The sequence below is a fragment of the Triturus cristatus genome, chromosome 4_1, assembly GCF_964204655.1.
Source record: "Triturus cristatus chromosome 4_1, aTriCri1.1, whole genome shotgun sequence".
NCBI lineage: Eukaryota > Metazoa > Chordata > Amphibia > Caudata > Salamandridae > Triturus > Triturus cristatus.
The window spans coordinates 1,339,444,088-1,339,464,702 of record NC_140585.1 but is presented as its reverse complement, the minus strand read 5'-3'; the positions used below and the strand labels follow the sequence as shown (position 1 = coordinate 1,339,464,702).

Sequence of the window (20,615 nt, the reverse complement as noted above, 5' to 3'; positions counted from 1 at the left end):
ACCCATGTAGAATATACAGTACGGACTTTGCCCAGTTGATGGTGTACCCGGAAACTGTCCCGTATACTTCGCATATGTTTAGGAGTCTATGGAGGGAGCGTTTGGGGGATGCTATGTATACCAAAATGTCTTCCGCGTAGAGGGATATGCAGTCTTCCCATTCCTCCGCCCAGCGAAGTCCGCGGATAATTGGGTCTCCTCTTATCCAGGCTGCTAATGGCTCTAGGACTAAGGCAAAAAAGAGTGGCGACAAAGGGCAGCCCTGCAGCGTTCTGCGTCCCAGTGAGAATTCACGTGAGATATGTCCGTTAGCTACAACATGTGCGAGTGGGTTCGTGTATAGTAATCAAACCCATGAGCCGTGTCAGCATTTCTGACACAGAAAGGTTGTCGTAAAGTGACTTTGGGGGCCCTCATCGGGGCCTTCTTGCCTCCATGGCCTACGGTTGGTGGCCGAGGGGGTACCCAGGATGCCCCCTGTAAATTCCTGCACTGTGTGGCAGGCACCATGGGGTGCCTGCCACAGGGTGCACGCTTTCACACACATCCCCATTTCTCTATGGGAGCCTGTATTACGGCCAGTTTCTGCCATAACACAAGCTCCCATAGAGGAATGGGAGTGTGTGACCAAAACCTTGTTCTGTCGTAACGTGATCAGAACTGCCGACCGGAAGCCGATCGGTCCCAAGACCGCAACTCTGACTGACATCGTAATAAGCCCCATAATGCCAACCCCTTCTCTGCACCTCTATCACAAGTTCTTTAATTTGCACTATCTTTGGCCTACTAGGGCTCTGCTTTGGGCACAGTTAAGGGTTACCTGTCTGCCACTTTGGCGTTTTTGCAGTTGCCGGACCAACCTTCTTTCTTTAAGTCACCAGTTGTGGCTATTGTGAGATGTTGACCTGGTATATGCTGTCCACTAATTAAAGTGGGCACCTTGCACCAGTCCAAACGACCCTTATGATGTATGAGGTCAAAGATAACCTTTAGAAAGCTATCCTAGTGGTAGCTGTGGAGAACAGCCTTCAGGCTTAATCTTGAAGGAATGTAAAGCAGCTTGTTTTACCAGAATCTCACCGACTGAATTAATCAAATGAAAGTAGAACCACACAGTAGTTATATAAAAATATGTATTTATTAATATAACACACTCCAGTATCCTCTACCGGAGGATAGAACACAAAGCACACAATACGATATCAATAGAACAGTTGTAAGTAGCACAGTACACAGGGGGATACCAGGCCATATATCAATCAATCAATCAATATTAGCTTTATTCGATTTTAGACATTTTAAAATCATAAAAGCACAGACATACGATAAAAACAGTTAAAATATGAAGAGAAATTTAGAAACGTTAATCTATCACACTGTGCAAAAAAGTGCATTCAAGTAAATCAGGCTATATCAAAATATATAACAGCAATCACGAACAGGTTTTAAGCAGTTAGACTTTTTCTAATTCTCATAATATTTTTCAGGAAACCAGACATAATACTTATTAAGAACATGTTATCTAAGAATTGTAAATGTAAAAACGCTGGTCTACATTGTCTCAGGCCAATCCGTTTTAAAAAGGGAAGGATCCATCTTGTTCTTTCTTTTCCATAAAATTTACAGAACAAGATCACATGGAGAGTTGATTGTGTAGATACATAGTCACAAGGGCAAGCAGGTAGCTCTCTAGACCAGTCATTTATTTCAGGATAGCTGACCAGTCGGTGAAAATTGTTAAACCTGAAGCGGGTTAAAAGGTATCTATCGTAGCCCCCCATGTAGCAAACGAGATACAGTTGCATGCCATAAAAAGATAGTCATTTGATGTTGGACCACCGTTTGCTTATTAGACTCTTTTAAAAATCTGAGTAGGTCCAGGTGAGCAGAACATCTTATTTTAAGATCCTTTCTAGAAATGGAATTCATTTTCTCGGGAGTGGAATAAAACTCTGGATGGCCGATATCACTCAAAAATGTTCTTACATATTTTAACCATGTGATCTTATTTACATGGTCCAGTTTCAGAGAGTCCTTAATTATTTCTTTATTCAATGACATGCTATTTGAAGTCCATACACGGTGCCAAAGCAAAATAGGTTGCATTTTTATGGGAATACCTATTTCGCTATGGCAACTAAAAACCGGGGAGCTTGCTGGTACGGCTAAAATAAATCTTAAAAAGGCATTTTCTACACGTTGAATTGAAGACACATCATAAAAACCCCATACCCCGCCTCAAATATTGCAATGCTTAAGCATTTGGCCTGATAAATTTTGATTAATATATCGGGGGGGTCTTTTTCCCATTTTTCTTTGTGAAGTTAAACAAGGGCAGCTGTCGCCTTCATAAATAGCAAAATCCTACTTTTCACCGCTGAGCCCCATGAGCCTGTATTAGTGAATAGGACACCCAAATAGGAAAAGGAGTTTGTGCGTACTACTCTTTTATCCCCCAAGGGGAGGCTATTGCTTTTAACTCTCCCTTTCCCACAACTCATCACAAAGGTTCTTTTTTTCATTTAGTTTTAGGCCTAGTTTATTCATAAAACATGCGTAAGTTAAAAGTGCTTTCTGCAGACCAAGTTGTGTGTGGGCCATTAAAACCGCGTCATCAGCGTACAGGAGGGCAACTATCGGCCGCTTATTAACATATGGGGGATCCTGCGCCGCTTCTTCAAGCTCCTGGTCCAGGGCATTAGTATAAAGATTAAAAAGAAGCGGCGCAAGAACACACCCCTGTCGCACCCCCCTGTCCACTGTGATCGGTGCAGTACATTCCCCGTTCATACCGTAGCGCACCTTAGCTGTTGCCCCCGAAAACAATTGTGATAAAAACTGGATCAAAACCGGGTCGACATTTAAATTTGTAAGAATGCTCCACAATTTATTATGTATCACGCAGTCAAAGGCGGCTGTTAGATCCACAAAGGCCAGGTGGAGTTTCCCGGCCTTTGCCTGCGTGTACTTCCCAATTAAAATACTTAAATTCAGAGATTGTTCGACTGTCCCTAACCCTTGTCTAAAACCGTATTGCACGTCACTAATTACCAGGCCATATACTAAAATAGTGGTATAGCAACCATGGCTCAGGTCAAGACAAGGTCTAGAGCACATTGAATCGTTGGGACCCCAAGGAACCACCCAAGGTGAGTAGATGGGGGTCCCCACGGAGGACGGGTGCAGTGTACTAACACGACCGGGGGCTCCGTACATTTCTATGGGGAATTTGCGGTTGCAATTTTACAGTTTATGGACCCTTTTAGGAGGACTTTGAGGAAAGCCTTTGGAACTTAAGAGGTTGGAGAGCCACCCCATCCGTGGATACTGTGGTACTCTAGTTACCTATCCCAGAGGAGCCAGGTGCATAGGTCTGGAGTGGCGTCGGAAACCGCCATCGTTCTCAATGGAGGGCTAGGAAGAAGTACTGCTGCCGTGAAGGTGAAAAGGGTCCGGTGGAATCCCAGCCGGGATTCTGGAAGGAAGGAACCTGAAAGAAGAGGGGACAGAGTCTGCGTCCCTTCAGAGTGACCAGGGGCTCAGAAGACGAATGCCCACCGATGTCGGGTGCTTCAGGTGCGAAGAAGGGATGCTTGACTCTGCAGCCAAGAGGACCAGGAGACGTCGACGACCACCAGGAGCCAGATGCGAGCTGTCACGTGTAGGATGTCGAGTGCTGAGGGATCGGTGTCCGACTGGAGCACCAAGAAGCCTTGGCAAAAGCATCCCACGCAGGAAGGTCAAGCTGGTTATGGTGTGGACCAGCAAGGTACAGAAGACTCACCAAGCAATGGGAAGTCGGGGCACATCTGGAGCAACACGAAAAGCCCAACAGAATTCAAGATGGCCCTCAGGAGGACCTGCGAATAAGCAGGAGTCGCGAGGGGACCTCGAGCAAGATGACAAAGTACCAGCCCACGGAGCACTCAGTGCGAGGAGGCTGGAGTTCTTTGGTGAAAATACTGCTCAGGGTCAGGACTACACAAAGTCCACTGCACAAGCTCGGGAATCGGCAACAAGCATATGCACTTGTAAATAGACGCAGTGCACAGGGGTTCGGGTTATGCAGTCTTCACGAGGGATACAGGCCTCAAACTTGCTGAGAGGGCAGATCAACCTCAGGGATCTTTGAAACCCACCTCCTGTGTTGCTGGAGTCTTCAGAGTTCGCAGGAGCTCAGGAGCAGCGGAGTCCAGAGTGTCCAGACGGTCGAAGGTCAGTGGTTTCTTCTTGTAGAATCTTGTCCACGTAAAATCTAAAGAGCTACAGTCAGGTAATTGCTTGTGTACCCACGGGAGAGGGTTGGACAGATTTGGGGGACCCTCCTTGGTGAGGGTCAAGACAGAGGGGAGGTTACTCCCATGTTCTTTGTCAAGTTTCGCGCCAGAGCAGAAGCCAATGGCTCCCAGAACTGGTTTGAGCTGGACTATGCACAGGGACACCAAATGTGCCCCAGGTGCAGACTTTCAGGCACTCTGAGAGTGCACCCACTGTGAGAAAGTGCCGTCTTTCTTGCATGGTATGCCCCCACTTTTTGCTGAATTGCTGATGTTCTTTGACTGAGTGCGCCCTGGGCTCCTGCAAATCAGGTACCCAGGGCCTATGTTCCTTCCCTAAAACTGCATTGAAGGCTAAACCCAATTGGCATCTCTGGCCACATGTCAGCCCCTAGTAAATGGTACCACAGCTACTCAGGGCACTATGACCAGAGAAGGCCTCTAAGGGCTGCAGCACTTATTGTGCCACCCTTAGAGGTCCTGTACCCTGACACTCACACACTGCCTTTGCAGGCTGCGTGTCATGGTGCAGAACAAAGTGAAGAGTCGACATGGCACACATTCCTGTGTGCCCTGCCCACAAACCACTGCCATGGCATACATCAGTCACCTCTCTAGCAGGGTGCCCTATGCCAGTGGTCAGGGTACAGGTGCATGAGCCCTGTACCCCTACAGTGCCCAAGTCCATTCCTGAGCACTTTAGGTGCAGTGCTGCCATTAAGAGTATATGGTACTGGTAGTTTGTCATTATGAACTCCACAGCACCATAATGACTCCACTGAAGACTGGAAAGTTTGGTATGAAACTTCTAAGCACATTAAACCCACACTGATGCCAGTGTGGAATTTAATGTTTAATGCACAACAGAGGGCATCTTAGAGATGTCCCCTGAAACTCGACCAACTTCTAGTGACCTGACTGAGTGGCTGCTTAGGCTGCCACCAACAGACATGTTTCTGGACCCCTTGTTTCGAGAGCCTGCTGCTCTTTGGGGCCTGAAACGATGCACATCCTGGGACGAGGTGCCAATCCTCCTCCCCCAGCATGGGCAAGGTTCACGAAGGGGAAGCTTCAAAGGAATGCCGCCTTAGTAAGCCTCCCCAGACTATTTGCTGCTTTCAGCAACTGGTCCCCACTGGTTCTAATACCCACTTTGTGTGGGAGAACCAGCAGGAAAAACAAGGAAGGGAAAGAGGTGTGCCCACCTCGGCCAACTCCACCCCCCAGGTGGGGGAGGCGAGGTGAAGCACAACTCTGAGTCCCCGCCATCTTGAGGATGGGGGGACCTAGAGAATCGGGGACAGGCTCCTGCCTCCCTCCCACTGGAGGGTGGCACGATAGGGGGTGTACCCACCCCAGTGAAGGGACCCATTAGTTCCTGCCCTTTAACGCCCCTAAATCTAGTATTTAGGGGGCACCCTGAACCTTGCTTCCTCAGATCCAGCCTGACAACAAGAAGAAAAGAAGGACGAAGAGCTGTGCAGAGCTAACAAGAGGATGATGCCCACTGACTTGGTCCCAGCCCTATAGGCCTGTCTCTCCTCGAACCTGCTCCTGCGAAATCCCGGTGTGTCCTGCAGCCAGCAACCTCAAAAAACCCGGAGGACCTGCCTGCCTTCACTTCCAAAACTTCTTCTCCCGTTAACACTGAACTTGTTCAAACTGCAGCTTGTGGCTCTGGCCAGATACCGCGAATCCAGCCCACTCTGCACCCGCCGAACCCTGCCCGAGCTCGAAAAAAACACCACGAGGCGGTCACCCCGGCGATCCTGACCCGAGATCCGGCGACTCCTGACCTGCCTCAAGCCTCCAGACGACACCTGCAGCGCCAGAGCGGGTAAGACTTTCCAACGTCCCAAGGCACCCCTGTACCCGACGCCCCACAGCCTGTGTGCCCAAACGCACGGTGCCTAACCAACCCAAGATATCCCAACTTACCCCTCGAAGTGGTGATCGCACCCAGAAGATCCTCGTCCCTGACCCTGCAGTGTTTATTCTAAGCGGAGGTTCGCCTTTGAAAACAACAGGGCACCCGACCTCAAAATAGCACCCTGCACCCTGCCGCCCTAGTGCCGCTGAGGGTGCACCTTTGGTGCTAATTTGGTTCCCTATTTGCCCTCACCTAAACCGTAGGAGCTTTGCTCCCACAGCTGTGTGGCCTGCTTGCCAGCAGCCACCAACCGGAGGCCCCCTATCCTCCATAGGATAACATTGGGCCTCAACACTCTGCACCCGGCCGCCCTAGTGCCGCTGAGGGTGAAACAAAAGTGCATCACTGACACTGGGGGACCCCGGAGGCTAACCCCAGAACCTTAACTGCCACTGACGATTACTTACCTGTGAACTGATAGCCTGTTTTTCCTCCATAGGATAACATAGAAACTTTTTGGAAGAAAATTGTCAAAGTGTGGAATTTTGGAATCTAAAAATATTCTTTAAAAATCGCACAAATAACCAAAATGTATTTACAGTAAATGTCCCAGTGCGGAATACAGGCATCCAGCACTGAGTAAGGAAAGTAACGTACAAAGTAACTTACCTGCAATTTACTGAAAAAGCCTATTTATTTCAATGCACTTTTGTTCTTCCAAAAAACGACTGTGTGGAGTTTTGAAATGTAAAGATATTCTTTAAAAATCCTGCGAATAACCAAAACGTATTTACCTACCTGATCCCAGGAAATGTCCCAGTGCTGAATCTAGGTATCCAGCTCTGAGTTTGAAAAGTAATTAGAAAAGTAACTTACCCACAGTTTACTGAAAAAGCCTATTCATTCCAATGTACTTTATTTGCTAACTGTTGCAACCTACTGCATTCCCTGTAAATCAGACAAAGTACAATTTCCATTGCATTGTCAAACTGTTCTACTGTTTATGCTTACCTGTGCCAGGCTCTCTTGGTTCTAAAATAAAACAGTATATTTTTTTATACAAAAACAATCGGCCTAGAGTTAAGTTCTTGAGTGTGTGAATTCATTTGCTGACTGAGTGTGTACATCAAATGCTTAACGCTGTCCTCTGATACTGCCTTACTGCTCGACCACTCTACCACAAATAGAGTCAGGTTCTATTTAACTTTAACCTCCGCCTACCTCTTGGGTCACCTGGACCTGATATTCACTATACTTTATTTTGGTGTAGTATATATAGAGCCAGTTTCCTACACCCACCCAGCCCCAATACACTAAATCCTGTCTGGGAGGTGGTTACACCTCCCTGTGACAGAATGCCTCTTGTGCTGCCTTCTTCTGCTCGAGCTTGGCTCAGCAGCAGGAGGGCAGAAATGGGCCTCTGGTTGGCAGCATCCATCTTGTACTGACCGGGTCGAGCAGACTGGCACCAGATAGACCAGTGACCCCACAAAGCTCCCTTCAGAAGGGTGGAATCTTACCTCCCACACCGATTACCTGTGTGGAGGTATGATTCCAAGGTGTTTGATACCAAACACGATATGATTCTATGCAGCGGTTTTCGAGATGGCATTTACAGCGAGGTTATAATGCACCTCTACCTATATGTCCGGCTGAGTCACAGACAACTCGGGAGAATGGTCTCCGAAGGCTGCAGAGGGGCTCTGCTCATGCAGGGGCACCCTCTTACGTAAAAACCAGCACCCTGCCATCAGGATTGTTAAGGCTTGCTATAGGGGTGACTTATAATTTTTAAGTGTAGTGACCTATAGATATAGATATAGTGAACCTCTATCTAACATAAGTGCACCAGCTTGCACAGGTTGCAGTAGTAGACCTGTAGTTTCATTTTGCATGGCCTCTCATGGGTGGCATAATACATGCTTCCGCCCATGGGAGGCCTTTGGGGTACCTATGCCCTGGGTACATGTGTACCATGTACTAGGGACTGATAAGGTACGCCAGTTTCCAATCTGGAGTGTACCAAAGTACATGTATGACAGTTTAAAGGAGAAAGCAGATAAACTGGGATCCTGATTAGCAGGATCCCAGTCAGACTAGCCAAAAACAGTGTCACATCAAGCAAAAAGTGGGGGTAACCATAAGAAGCAGATCCTACTTTCCTACAGCTATGTTCTGTAAAAGCCTGCAAAATATGTTTCCACTGAGGTTTATAAGATAGTCTGGAATGTGAACACCCAGGTGGATTAACCCCGATACTCCCCATACACAATGATCTTTTTGAAGCACTCCAAGTAGTGTTTACAAAGGAAAGTTCGGGTGGTAGATTTGCTAGTAAAATAATTGATAGCTGGTTGAACCCTGAATGTAAATCTGCCAAGAGGGGTTGCCCAGGCATATAATAATTATAAAACTGCAATATTAAAACGAGAATTAGCGGATAAAAACTGGCAGGACCTGGTACTAGCAGCTAATTGAAAAGATACTCGCCTGTTTTGGCATATCCTTGCAAACGTTAACACGGACACTCTAAATACCCCTAGTTATCACATTTAGCCAGAGGTTTGGGTTTAGCACTTTACCACTTTATATTCTAAGAATCCAGAAGGCGATTGCCTTCTGGATTCGAGTCACCGACCTGTTTGAGGTCGGTGACTCCTCCCTTGGATGGTATTGCGCATGGGCTTCGGCTCCATCCTCAGATTGTTTTTTTCCGCCATCGGGCTCGGATGTAATACTTCGCGCTCCGGTTCCGAACATTTCCAGTTCGACGATCGAAGCGGAATCCTCGCTCATCGCGGTATTGTTCAGATCCAGATCTCCTCAATCATCGACACATCTTCGATTCCAGTCGTCGACAGCGGCCTTCGGGCCTACCCAAGCTCCGGTCCCGGCTGATGGAAAGAACTCCTTTCAAGAAGTGCCCTCGATGTGGGTCCAAATTCCCCCACACCGATCTTCATGAGGTGTGCAACCTCTGCCTCTCCCCTGAACTCGAGGCTCGAGACTGTCCGGCCTGCAAGTCTTTCAGATCGAAAAAGACTATTCGAGATCGAAGGGCCAGACGAAACATGGCGCACTCCGCGACCTCCGTTCCAGTCGACATCTTCGGGGACGACGTTGAAGATCCGGGACAGCAGCACACCGAAGAGGACCTAGTCAGTGCTTCCGAAGCCGACGACTCAGATGTGGAGGACATCACCCCGGCGCAGAGGGTTGTGATTACTATACCCCCTCCCGCACCCGCGGCGACACCCAAAAAGGCTTCGGTCACGCCTTCGCCTCCGGGCCTAGGCAAGACCAGAGACACTGCTTCAAACACCCCACCTTCGGGCCCGGTGAAGAAGCCAAATAAGCCTTCCGGCGGCTCGGGCTCGAGCCAGCCCTCCAGCGGTGCCGAGAAACACACTTCGGCACCAAAAAAGAGATCGGCCTCTACCTCGACACCGAGCCCCGCACCAAAGTCCTCGGTGTCGAAACCCAGCCTTTCGGTACCGACCAAACCCCATAAGGCCCTCGGCACCGACACCTCTACGCCGAAGCCCACCTCGGCGCCGACCAAGAAATCTGAGGTTCCCAAGCCCACGGCACGGACAAGCCTAAAAAGTCATCGGCCCCGAAACCTTCGGCGCCAACGGAACAAACATTGTCACAGGAACTGTTTACACCGGATCCCTTGCAAAAGACTCTTACCAAGGATCCAGAAACTGGACATTTGGCACTCTCTTCTAAAAAGAGACATTTGGACAAACCGGCTCCGCCTCCACCTCCAAAGAACAAGGACTCTGCTACCTCCCCTTTCAGAATGCCTTCCCCACCTCCTCCGCCCCCTCTACCTCCGCCCCCTCTGCCTTCTCCACCCCCACCTCATCGCTCCCCGACCCCGTCTCCAGACGATGATGATCAGGGGGACCCATATTACGATCCAGGGGATGTGCCCCAAGACCCCACCCCTGCAGGATCCCCAGACCCATGGAACAACTACAATAATCCAGATATTCCAGACGTCCCACAAGAGGACCTTTACCCTTCCAGGCCATCTCCACCGGAAGACTCATTAGGTTTCCACCACCTACTTCAGAGGGCAGCACATTATCACGGGGTAGAGCTACACACTGACCCAGTAGAGTAGGATTTCCTCCTCAACACCTTTGATACCGCACATAGGTCTACCTCCATACTACCTATGCTCAAGGGGGTGATAAAACATGCGCCAGAGGTTTTTAAGGACCCAGTCAGGGCTAGGGTCATTAACCCACGCATAGAGAAAAAGTACAAAGCTGCCCCCACAGATCCTGCCTATATCAAAGGGCCAGCGCCACTGGATTCCCTAGTGGTTTCCACTGCACAGAAGAGGTCAAACTCCCAGGCGTCAGGCGAAGCACCACCACCTGACACAGATTCAAAGCTACTGGAAGCGTCAGGAAAGCGCACTGCGTCACAGGCAGCCAATATATGGCGTATCCCCAACACTCAAGCGCTATTAGCCAGATACGATAGAGTGCATTATGATGTATTAGAAACCATAATGCACCACCTCCCAGAAAGATACAAAAATAGGGCCAATGAATTACTTCAAGAGGGTAAGACTATAACTAACACCTCCATACGCTGTGCCTTAGACGCAGCAGACACAGCCTCCAGGGCCATTAGCACTAGCGTCCTCCTCCGTCGCCATGCTTGGCTGAGAGTATCAGGCTTCAAACCTGAGGTACAGAACTCCATTCTAAATCATCCCTTTGACCAAGAACACCTATTCGGCCCAAAGGTGGATGAGGCCTTCGAGAAAATGAAGAAGGACACTGATACGGCAAAATCTATGGGAGCCCTGCAGTCACACCCTCCTAGGCGCTCCTTTCGCCGCTCTTCCTTTCGGGGTACGGCTAGAGGCTACTCCTCAGATAGCGCGTCCACTTCCTACAAATCCCCTGCTCAGTCCACCTTCACAAGGGGTTATCAAAGAGGCGGCTATAGGGGCAATAACAATAAAGGCAGAGGCAAAACAAATACCGCCCGCTCTGCCACACCGCCTACCCAATGACTTCCCTCCGCTCCCTCCAGACCATCCCACTCCGGTCGGGGGCAGGCTACAAAATGTCCTTCAGGTCTGGGAGACCATCACCTCAGACAAATGGGTGACCCAAATTATTCGCTCAGGGTACTGCCTAGAATTGACATCTACCCCCCAAACATTCCACCCAGGCACCGCCCAATGTCACAAGAACATTCCTCATTATTAAAACAGGAGGTAATCTCCCTCCTACAAAAACAGGCAATAGAACAAGTTCCCGCCAATCAGCAAAATTTAGGGGTCTACTCCCTATATTTTCTAATACCAAAAAGAGACGAGACTCTACGACCTATTCTAGATCTCCGGCCTCTAAACACATACGTACCTTCGGACCATTTTCACATGGTAACACTTCAGCAGGTACTTCCGCTCCTCTCCCAGAACGACTTTCTCACCACACTGGACTTGAAAGACGCATACTTTCACATTCCGGTACACCATGCTCACAGAAAGTACTTCAGATTTGTAGTGGACGGGCAACACTACCAGTTCATGGTGCTCCCATTCGGTGTCACAACAGCACCAAGGGTATTCACCAAGTGCCTAGCGGTAGTGGCGGCACACCTCAGAAGACAGCACATTCACGTCTTCCCATATTTAGACGACTGGCTGATAAAAGCCACATCCTACAACCAATGTGTACACCACACCGCCACTACAATCCAACTACTTCACCAGCTAGGCTTCACAGTGAACCACCAAAAGTCCCAGCTAACACCATCCCACATAAAGCAATACCTCGGTGCCACCATAGACACCTCAAAAGCCATAGCCTACCCCAATCCTGTCAGAATTGCAAGCATTCAGGCTTTGCGTCAAAGATTCATGCCTCAACACTCTCTTCCAGCAAGAGTGTTTATGCAACTGATAGGGATGATGGCCTCTTGCATTTTCATAGTGCCTCACGCAAGACTCCAGATGCGTCCACTCCAAGAGTGCTTAGCGCGCCAATGGAACCAGGCCCAGGGGCAACTGACAGATCTGGTGTTGGTGGATGGTCGCACCCATCGCTCTCTGCAGTGGTGGAACACCACAAATCTTTCCAGAGGTCGACCGTTCCTGGACCCGGTTCCACAAATACTAACAACAGGCGCATCGCTCTCCGGCTGGGGAGCTCATCTATTACACCTCACAGTGCAGGTGTCAGGTGTCAGTAGCTCAAGAAGGAGATGGAACCCTCTAACCTCTGCGTAGCAGCCAGCAGGGACGATGTTGAGATAAGTATGATACCTTCGCCACCGGACACGTCTCTCCCCAGAGTGCACTTTGATACAGCTCTGAGGGAACGCACCCGGGGGACAAGGAACAGAAAACGGAACGGCAGGGTCTTGGCCTTGGGGGGTCTGGTCTGCGAAGGAGCCTCGACTGCCTGTAGGGAGTACACAGAAAGACACGTTTAGGGAACTTAGTATGACCTCCTAACCCCTCAATAACCTTGTTTTCCCCTTTTTGGTTAGCTGTGTTATCGCATTACCTGAGAGTCTGTTGTCCCCACTGAGCATCTGTACTAAGCGTTAAGCCTGCGCTGTTACCTCACAATCCACAGGTGTATCACGCATATACTTTGGGTCACTGTTAAGTCACGGTGACAACGTAGGGTCTCTCACTGGTCCCAGCCCCCACGTGCCGCACTGAGTTAAGTGAGCTGCTAGTTCTGCTCAACGATCTGCTGTGGGGAGCCGAATAGGAAAAATAATATTTCGGGGAAGTTCAACTTTGAACTCGAAAAGTTACAGCACACGGTCCCTGAAAGTACAGTGTGAAGGGCTTGAAAACAGGGTGCGTATTCACGCTGGTATGGGCACTGGTTATGACTGGACGTCAAGGAATACGGGCGTTTCTGTCTACTTGACAGCGTTAGAACTTCTTTGGAAATCGGAGGTTACGGTACGATACCTCCGTCCTTGTGAAGTCCTCTCTGCTCCACGAGTCTTGTGAAGCCCTCTCTGGTGGGCCACGACGAAAATCCGCTCTCTCTCTCTCTCTGCGGTAAAGAAAGCGTCCGCTTGCAGTCAGGGTCCGGAACGGATTGTCAAGCGCTGTCTCTTCGTTCCGGCTGTGGTTTTATAACTTCCGGGGTATACGGGTCCTCACCCGGAAGTGGTCCAGCCTCTGGGAGTTGTAGTTTTGCATCTCCGTTCGTAAAATGGAACGACGCGATATCCGCGCCTGTGTCTTTGGCTCCGCAAGTGCAGGAGCATGACAGCAGGGCACATGGACGCCGCAACAAAAGTTACTCCATATCAACCATCTGGAGTTACTGGCAATCTTTCTAGCCCTAAAATCCTTTCAAACACAGATTTTAGGCAAGGCAGTCCTCATTCGCACAGACAACATGACAGCCATGTACTACATTCAAAAACAAGGCGGCACACACTCTCCACAGCTCTCTCAACTAGCACAGAGCATATGGAGATGGGCAATTCCACACAAAATCCTTCTCCTAGCCCAACATGTCCCAGGAGTCCAAAACACCATGGCAGATCTGCTCAGTAGACAAACGCAGCAGATCCACGAGTGGGAACTTCACCCACAGGTTCTTCACCCGTTCTTTCAGATGTGGGGGCATCCACAGATAGACCTCTTCGCCACCCACGAAAATAAAAAATGCCCAAGCTTCGCCGCCAGATACCCACACCCATTGTCCAAAGGCAATGCGATATGGATGAACTGGTCAGGCAAATTTGTGTACGCCTTTCCACCTCTCCCACTAATTCCAGTAGTGGTGCGAAAGCTACAACAGCATTCCCTCACGCTCATCCTAGTAGCTCCAACATGGGCCAGACAACCGTGGTACACCACGCTGCTGGAACTCTCGGTAGTACCACACCAAAAGCTACGCCTCTCACCATGCCTCCTAACCCAGAACCATGGAGAGATCAGACACCCGGACCCAGCTCAGCTCAACCTTGCGATCTGGCTCCTGAGATCCTAGAATTCGGATACCTAAACCTTCCCCCTGACTGTATGAACGTCATCAGAGAAACTAGACGCCCTACCACTAGAGCCTGCTACGCTGCCAAGTGGAAAAGATTTGTTGTTCATTGCCATAACCACACAATCAATCCTCTAGACGAATCTATACAGCTCATCATATGCTACTTGCTCCATCTACAAAGGTGTAACCTAGCATATACATCCATTCGGCTACACCTCGCAGCAATTGCCGCTTACCTACAGAACAGACAGTACCTATCACTTTTCAGAGTGCCCGCCTTTAAAGCCTTCATGGAAGGCCTGAAACTAATAATTCCCCCCAGAGTACCACCCTCACCTGTGTGGAACTTAAATATAGTTCTCACAAGGCTAATGGGACCGCCCTTCGAACCTTTGCATAAATGCGAACTGCAATTTCTCACATGGAAAACCGCTTTTCTTGTAGCCATCACTTCCCTTAGAAGGGTCAGTGAGATACAAGCACTTACTATACAAGAACCTTTTCTCCAAATGCACCAGAACAAGGTGGTTCTCCGTACCAACCCAAAGTCATTTCCCCCTTTCATCTAAACCAATCGGTAGAATTACCGGTATTTTTCTCACAACCTCAAACTGTTGCAGAAAGGGCTCTGCACACGTTAGATGTTAAACAGGCATTACTTTACTATATCCAGGGAACACAACCTTTCAGAAAGACCAAACAACTATTTGTCTCTTTCTCTCCACCACACAAAGGCAACCCCATCTCAAAATCAGGGATAGCTAGGTGGATTGTAAAATGCATACAGATTTGCTATCACAAAGCAAAAGGAACGCTATCTGTTCCCCCTAAAGCCCACTCTACACGAAAGATAGGGGCTTCTATGGCTTTTCTAGGGAACATCCCATTAGATGATATCTGCAAAGCAGCTACATGGTCAACACCGCACACTTTCACTAAACATTACTGTGTAGATGTGCAAACCAAGCAACAAGCTAGTGTGGGCCAGTCTGTACTAAAAACACTATTTCAAACCACTGCAACAGATACTGGTGGTCGCCGCTAAGGTTGGGAACTGCTATATAGTCTATGCAAAAGTGTGTAATCTGCAGCTCATATGCCTCGAACGGAATATACTACTTACCAGTATGCATCTGTTCTTGGCATGTAGAGCTGCAGATCTACACACGCCCACCCGCCTCCCCGGCTACCTGTATCTGTTCCAGTCTATATTATCTAGATACAACACACATGGGTTTCTTCACTGTTATTACTACGCTCCATCTTTCCCTGTTGGCGAAAAACAACCTTGAGGATGGAACCGAAGCCCATGCGCAATACCATCCAAGGGAGGAGTCACCGACCTCGTGACTTCCAAAGACTTTCAAAGAGGAAAAACAAACTGCAAACATCCGGGCCCAACACCAGATGGCGATCTATGCAAAAGTGTGTAGATCTGCAGCTCTACATGCCAAGAACAGATGCATACTGGTAAGTAGCATATTCCTTAACTCTCGTTCATAGGTCAAAATCAATACTGAGACACATTAAGCAGTTTACACTCGATCACTGACTCCAGTTCTTGAAGTGTATCGAGCAAAAGCTCTGAGTGGTGCTCTGTATGGAGCAGAGATATGGGGGTATATCAACATAAATAAATTGACGATACCTGTAAATATCTTTGCTGGATCACTCATCTCAGTACCTATGACTACTCCCCTAATTCCACTTTTCTTCGACCTTGGGTTGAAAAGAATCGGTGATATGGCGTCACTGACCCCTTTATTGCACTGGCTGCGTTTGTGGACAACACCGCAGCTCTCTGATTATTGCAATTCCGTAAAGGAGGTCTTGAAGATTAGTGGTGCTAAAAGCCTCCCTTTGTTTAAGCATGTTGCAAGTTGGTTTGCAACTCTTGGTATGACAGAATCTTGGGAACATCCAGAGAAGGCAAACAAAGCAGATTGCTCAAAGTTAAGATCAGGTATTGGGCGGCCGTGGAAGAACGGTATGCCACTAGGTCAGCAAATGGCCAATTAACCTCACAGTTTTTATGTGTTAAGCCGTGCCCTTCATTCGAACCCTTCCTGAACCAAATCACGCAACCACTTGCAAAAAGCTTATATGGTAGATTTAGATATGGTAACCTTTTACTACGGTTTTCCAGTGATCGAACCGCAGGACTATTTTTAGAACCGTGTCCTGCATGTGCTAAAACCTTGGAGACAGAAGAGCACATCCTTTTTTTCTGTATAAAATATCAAACGATCCGGAGGAGATGGATACGACCGACCTGCTTAAATATTGGAGCAAGGCAACATCAGGTTGCCTACAGAATCTTGAAAACTGATACCACAGGTCCAATAGTTGACACGGTCAGTCGTTTCCTATTCTCGTTCTGGATCAAATGGGAAAAGCTTCTGCACACGGTTTGTGCTGGTTGTTAATATCAAAATTAAACCCTTGTGATATGAAACTGATTTGCTGACACAAATGAATTGTATGCTGTAAGCAAAAACTCTCTATGACGGTTAGCCTAGTGCTATGCTTTTTAATTACATGCTGATATATATGTTATTAGCTAACAATTGTTTTTAGGATTTTAGCCATGCTTTTTTAAAATCTATTTTCGATATGTCAGATGACTTTTTATCTCTGTTTAAATTACTCCAAAATGTAAGTATTGTTTGTATTTGCATTTGCATACTTTGATGGTTTTTTAAATATCAAACCAAATAGTTATTCTACAATGTTTCCACCCAAGTCCTTTATTATGCCTCAGTGGGACCTCAACCTGGCCCTTACTTTTCTCCTGTGCGCCTCCTTTGAGCCTCTACATAATTGACCTCTTAGACTGTTGACCATCAAAACGGCTTTTTTAGTGGCCTTGACATCAGCCAGGAGGGTCAAGGAGCTCCAAGCACTCTCAGCGCACCCTTCTTATACCACCTTTTACGCTGACAAACTGGTCCTCCGGGCACATGCCCCTTTCCTGCCAAAGGTTGTTATTCCTTTGCATGTATGCCAGAACATCACCCTGCCTTCCTTCTTCGCTCCTCCTCATCCTTCCAAAGTATAGGAGAGGCCCCACCACCTCGACCCAAAAAGAGCGTTGTCGTTCTACCTTGACAGCACAAAAGAGTTCTGGGTGGATGATCAACTCTTTATGGGTTACGTGGGAGCATAAAAGGAGAAAGCTGTACAAAAAAAGAACCATCTCTCTATAGATTATCCTGTGCAATAATATCTGCTATGTATTGGCCTAGAAACAGCCACCTGAGAGGCCTCTACCATAGCTAAGACTACCACCACTGTGTTAGCTTGTGGTGTTCCTCTCCTGGACATCTGTCAGGGAGCGACGTGGGCATCCCTGCACATGTTCACAAAACATTACTGTCTGAAAGTCAAGTCTGTAGCAATGGGCACTTCGCCCGTTCAGTCCTGTGGTACTTTTTGGTTTGATCAGATTTGCCGACCCATTGCATGGGAGGTATTGCTTGGGTATCTATTTAAAGGTAAGGAATCTGCAGAAGTCTTTATCAGATGAAAAGTAATTTACCTTCTTAGCTCCTTATCTGGTAGACATTATATTTAACTGCAGATTCCTTACCGACTCTCCCATCCTCCCTGCTCTGCGAACCAGTTCGGTTATGAGGAGCAACCACTTTCAGGGTCTTAGTATTTTCCACACCAGTGGTCAGTTCTCATCGTTGCTCCGCCCTCCTTGCATGGAAAGTTGCAAAAGTAGCTGACATCAGCGTGCCGAGGTGGCACCTATGTAGGTACCACGCACATCACTTTGCCGTGGACGATGGGGTTGGCGCAGAACTGAATGAAACCACCTACCAGTGCTCATGGGTGGTACTTAAAACAATTATTTGGGTCAAGTCTAACACCTGGGCATATTTAAATGTAAGGAATCTGCGGCTAGATAGTCTCTACTAGATAAGGTGTTACCGAAGGTAAGTAACTTGTTCATCATGCCTTTAAAGAGACAATCAAATCTTTATATTGTGGCATCCATAGTAAAGTTCCATTGCTCATAAATATCTGTAAATATTTGGCTTTAGAATGATGTTCATAACATTAATAAATATTTATGTACAATTGCCACCAGTAGGTATTTTAACACTTTGATAACATCTGGTCTTGTAGTATTTTTTTTTCTTTACCTTTAACATAACAGAAAATATCTTCAGTGTTGAAGCTTTGTACTGTTTTGTGCAAGTGTTTACATTCACTAACTTGCAATGTTGTTAAAATAGATGGGAAAAACCCCGTTTGGATCACCTTCAGCTGGAACAGAGGCTTATGGAAGAGAAGAATAAGCGCAAAAAAGCTCTGCTGTCAAAAGCTATTGCTGAAAGGTAAAAATATTTTATATAGCTATAAGCTCTAGGTCTAATCAAGTGAAGGCACCTTAGAATATGGGTTTATTTATCCAACTTTTAGAATGTGGTTGTTCAATATCAAATAATATTTCAAAGCATTTAAGTTGTGAAATTAGGTGCACAGAGCAGATGGATAGAATTAAGAGAGAGTATTGATTAAGTTTCTGTTGAGGTAGCTGTGTCCATCTTCCAGTGTGGCACGAAGCAAGGCTGGACTGCAGACCCAAAAGGAGTACTGGTAAAAATGCTGAAACCTGCCCTCCTTCCTCTCTCCATCCCTCTAACTATTGAATCGCAATGTGGCTGCTGCAGTTAACCTTGGAGAGCTGGGCAAAGTGATTATGGCACCAACAGTGTCCCTGGGTTTTCAAAACTGGCTTCTAATGGCTCCAGTGCACCGGAGAATGCCCAATGGAATAAAAGTCCAGTCTGAACCCTGGCAGGCGGTACCAAAGCCTATAAGCAATTGAAATCTTATTATGTCCAGGAGGGTGGACCCGGAGGATCTAAGTGACCAACGAGGTGTGTCCTTGGTGAGCCTGGAAGGACGACAGAATTGACCATTGTCATGGAGCCCTTTGCAGGTGAAGTAGGGAGTCCGTGTCGCTCTCAGCACATTGCTGGGAGCTTTGTAAGGTTTCATAAATAAGATAAGTTGTGTTTTTTTGTGGCACTAGAAATTAATTTAGTATAAATATGATATACAATTTGTGAGCAATATTTTACAATGGCCAGAAAACCTATATAGATTCATGTTCTTACTACCATGAGCAGCCACACATTAGTACCAATGTATCATTATTTTCTAAATAAATAATTATAGAAAAATGTTGATCAGTAAAGCTATATAGAACATGAACTCTTTTTAATATTGTCTATGGCTTTCCTTACATTTATCAAGGCATTAAAGATTTGATTGAAAGTGGTTCGGAAAACGCAATTGATTTAAATTTTTTTGGGCTGTCTTGTCTTTTGTTTGTTTGCTCAAATCTTTACGTTTTTGGGAAATGTGTTTAATTAAAAGTATTGTGCTTCGTTTCAAAAGGATTCTCTTCTGTGAATTTTCTATCTGGTCTTCGTTTTTTAACTGCTGCAATATATCACAGCAGTTTGAGATGTAGACTTTGGTAAGCTTAGTAGCCAACAAGGTATGGGTTGGGGTGAAACGGTATCCATTGCAATATGAGTCGGAGGTAAATGTGCACATATCATTGCAAGATTTTTTGGGGTGCCTGTAGGGTCCTGCTTGGGGTATCACCGTTGTAATGTCAGTGGGCCAAAACTGGGCTGAGCTCCAGTGATAATCTTTGTTGAACGATGTAGCCCATAATTAAAGACCCCTACTAGGGGTGTTGTGCTCTAGACCCTTCAGGGTTCTAAGTTATCAGGTTGCCAATCAGCAAGCTCCACCTAGCGGCCGTGGAGCTGAGGCAGATTTGAATGCCCCTGGGCTCTGCGCTGATGAGCTGACAGCTTACCCTTTCCCCGCCTGGTGCAACCACAACCCTCTAGTGGTGGGAGTGCCACACTGCTCCTCAGTGTGTTCCGCTAGCCAGACAGGACTGCTCAGGGAGCGGCTGCAGCCGATCCCATAGTCTGCTAGGTAAAACAAAGTGGTTATGCACATAGTGCAGTACCTAAAAGCGCAATAAACCATACCCACACACAATGCTGCACAGTAGTGGCAGGAATGTGAGACACTTAGCTTTGCTGCTAGACCAGCAAGAAAAGCGGTGATGAAGAAAATGAGCTGACTCTTTCTAGGGACTTCAAGATAGTGATGGGTGGATTCCAGGGTTGTTGCTTTCCCTCAATCAAACCTATTGTAGGTGAATCCTCAAGTATATCGTCCCAAATAAAATATCAACAACAGCAAAAATACTTGAAGATAATATGGTCACCACTGTTAATTCTTAGTAAGGATTTCTTGGAAGAGTAGGTCATCAAAAGATATTTGAGAGGTTGCCTCACCCTGAACGCATCAAGGCATGCTTCATCATTTGATGACCACTCACACTGGGTCAGGAACAATGCCACCCCAGCAGACTCAATCAAGGGGAAAATGCTCTAGGAATTCGTATAAATCTGT

The 20,615-nt window shown here is 47.2% G+C and overlaps 1 protein-coding gene across 1 annotated transcript in view; it reads left to right on the top strand.

Moving 5' to 3' along the window:
• The window catches only part of GORAB (golgin, RAB6 interacting), a 166,958-nt gene that overhangs the window by 75,829 nt on the left and 70,514 nt on the right, over positions 1-20,615 (top strand). Inside the window, exon 3 of the mRNA XM_085654827.1 lies at positions 18,401-18,502. Coding sequence (XP_085510953.1) covers positions 18,401-18,502 — 102 coding nt within the window. The remainder of the gene's footprint in view (positions 1-18,400; positions 18,503-20,615) is intronic.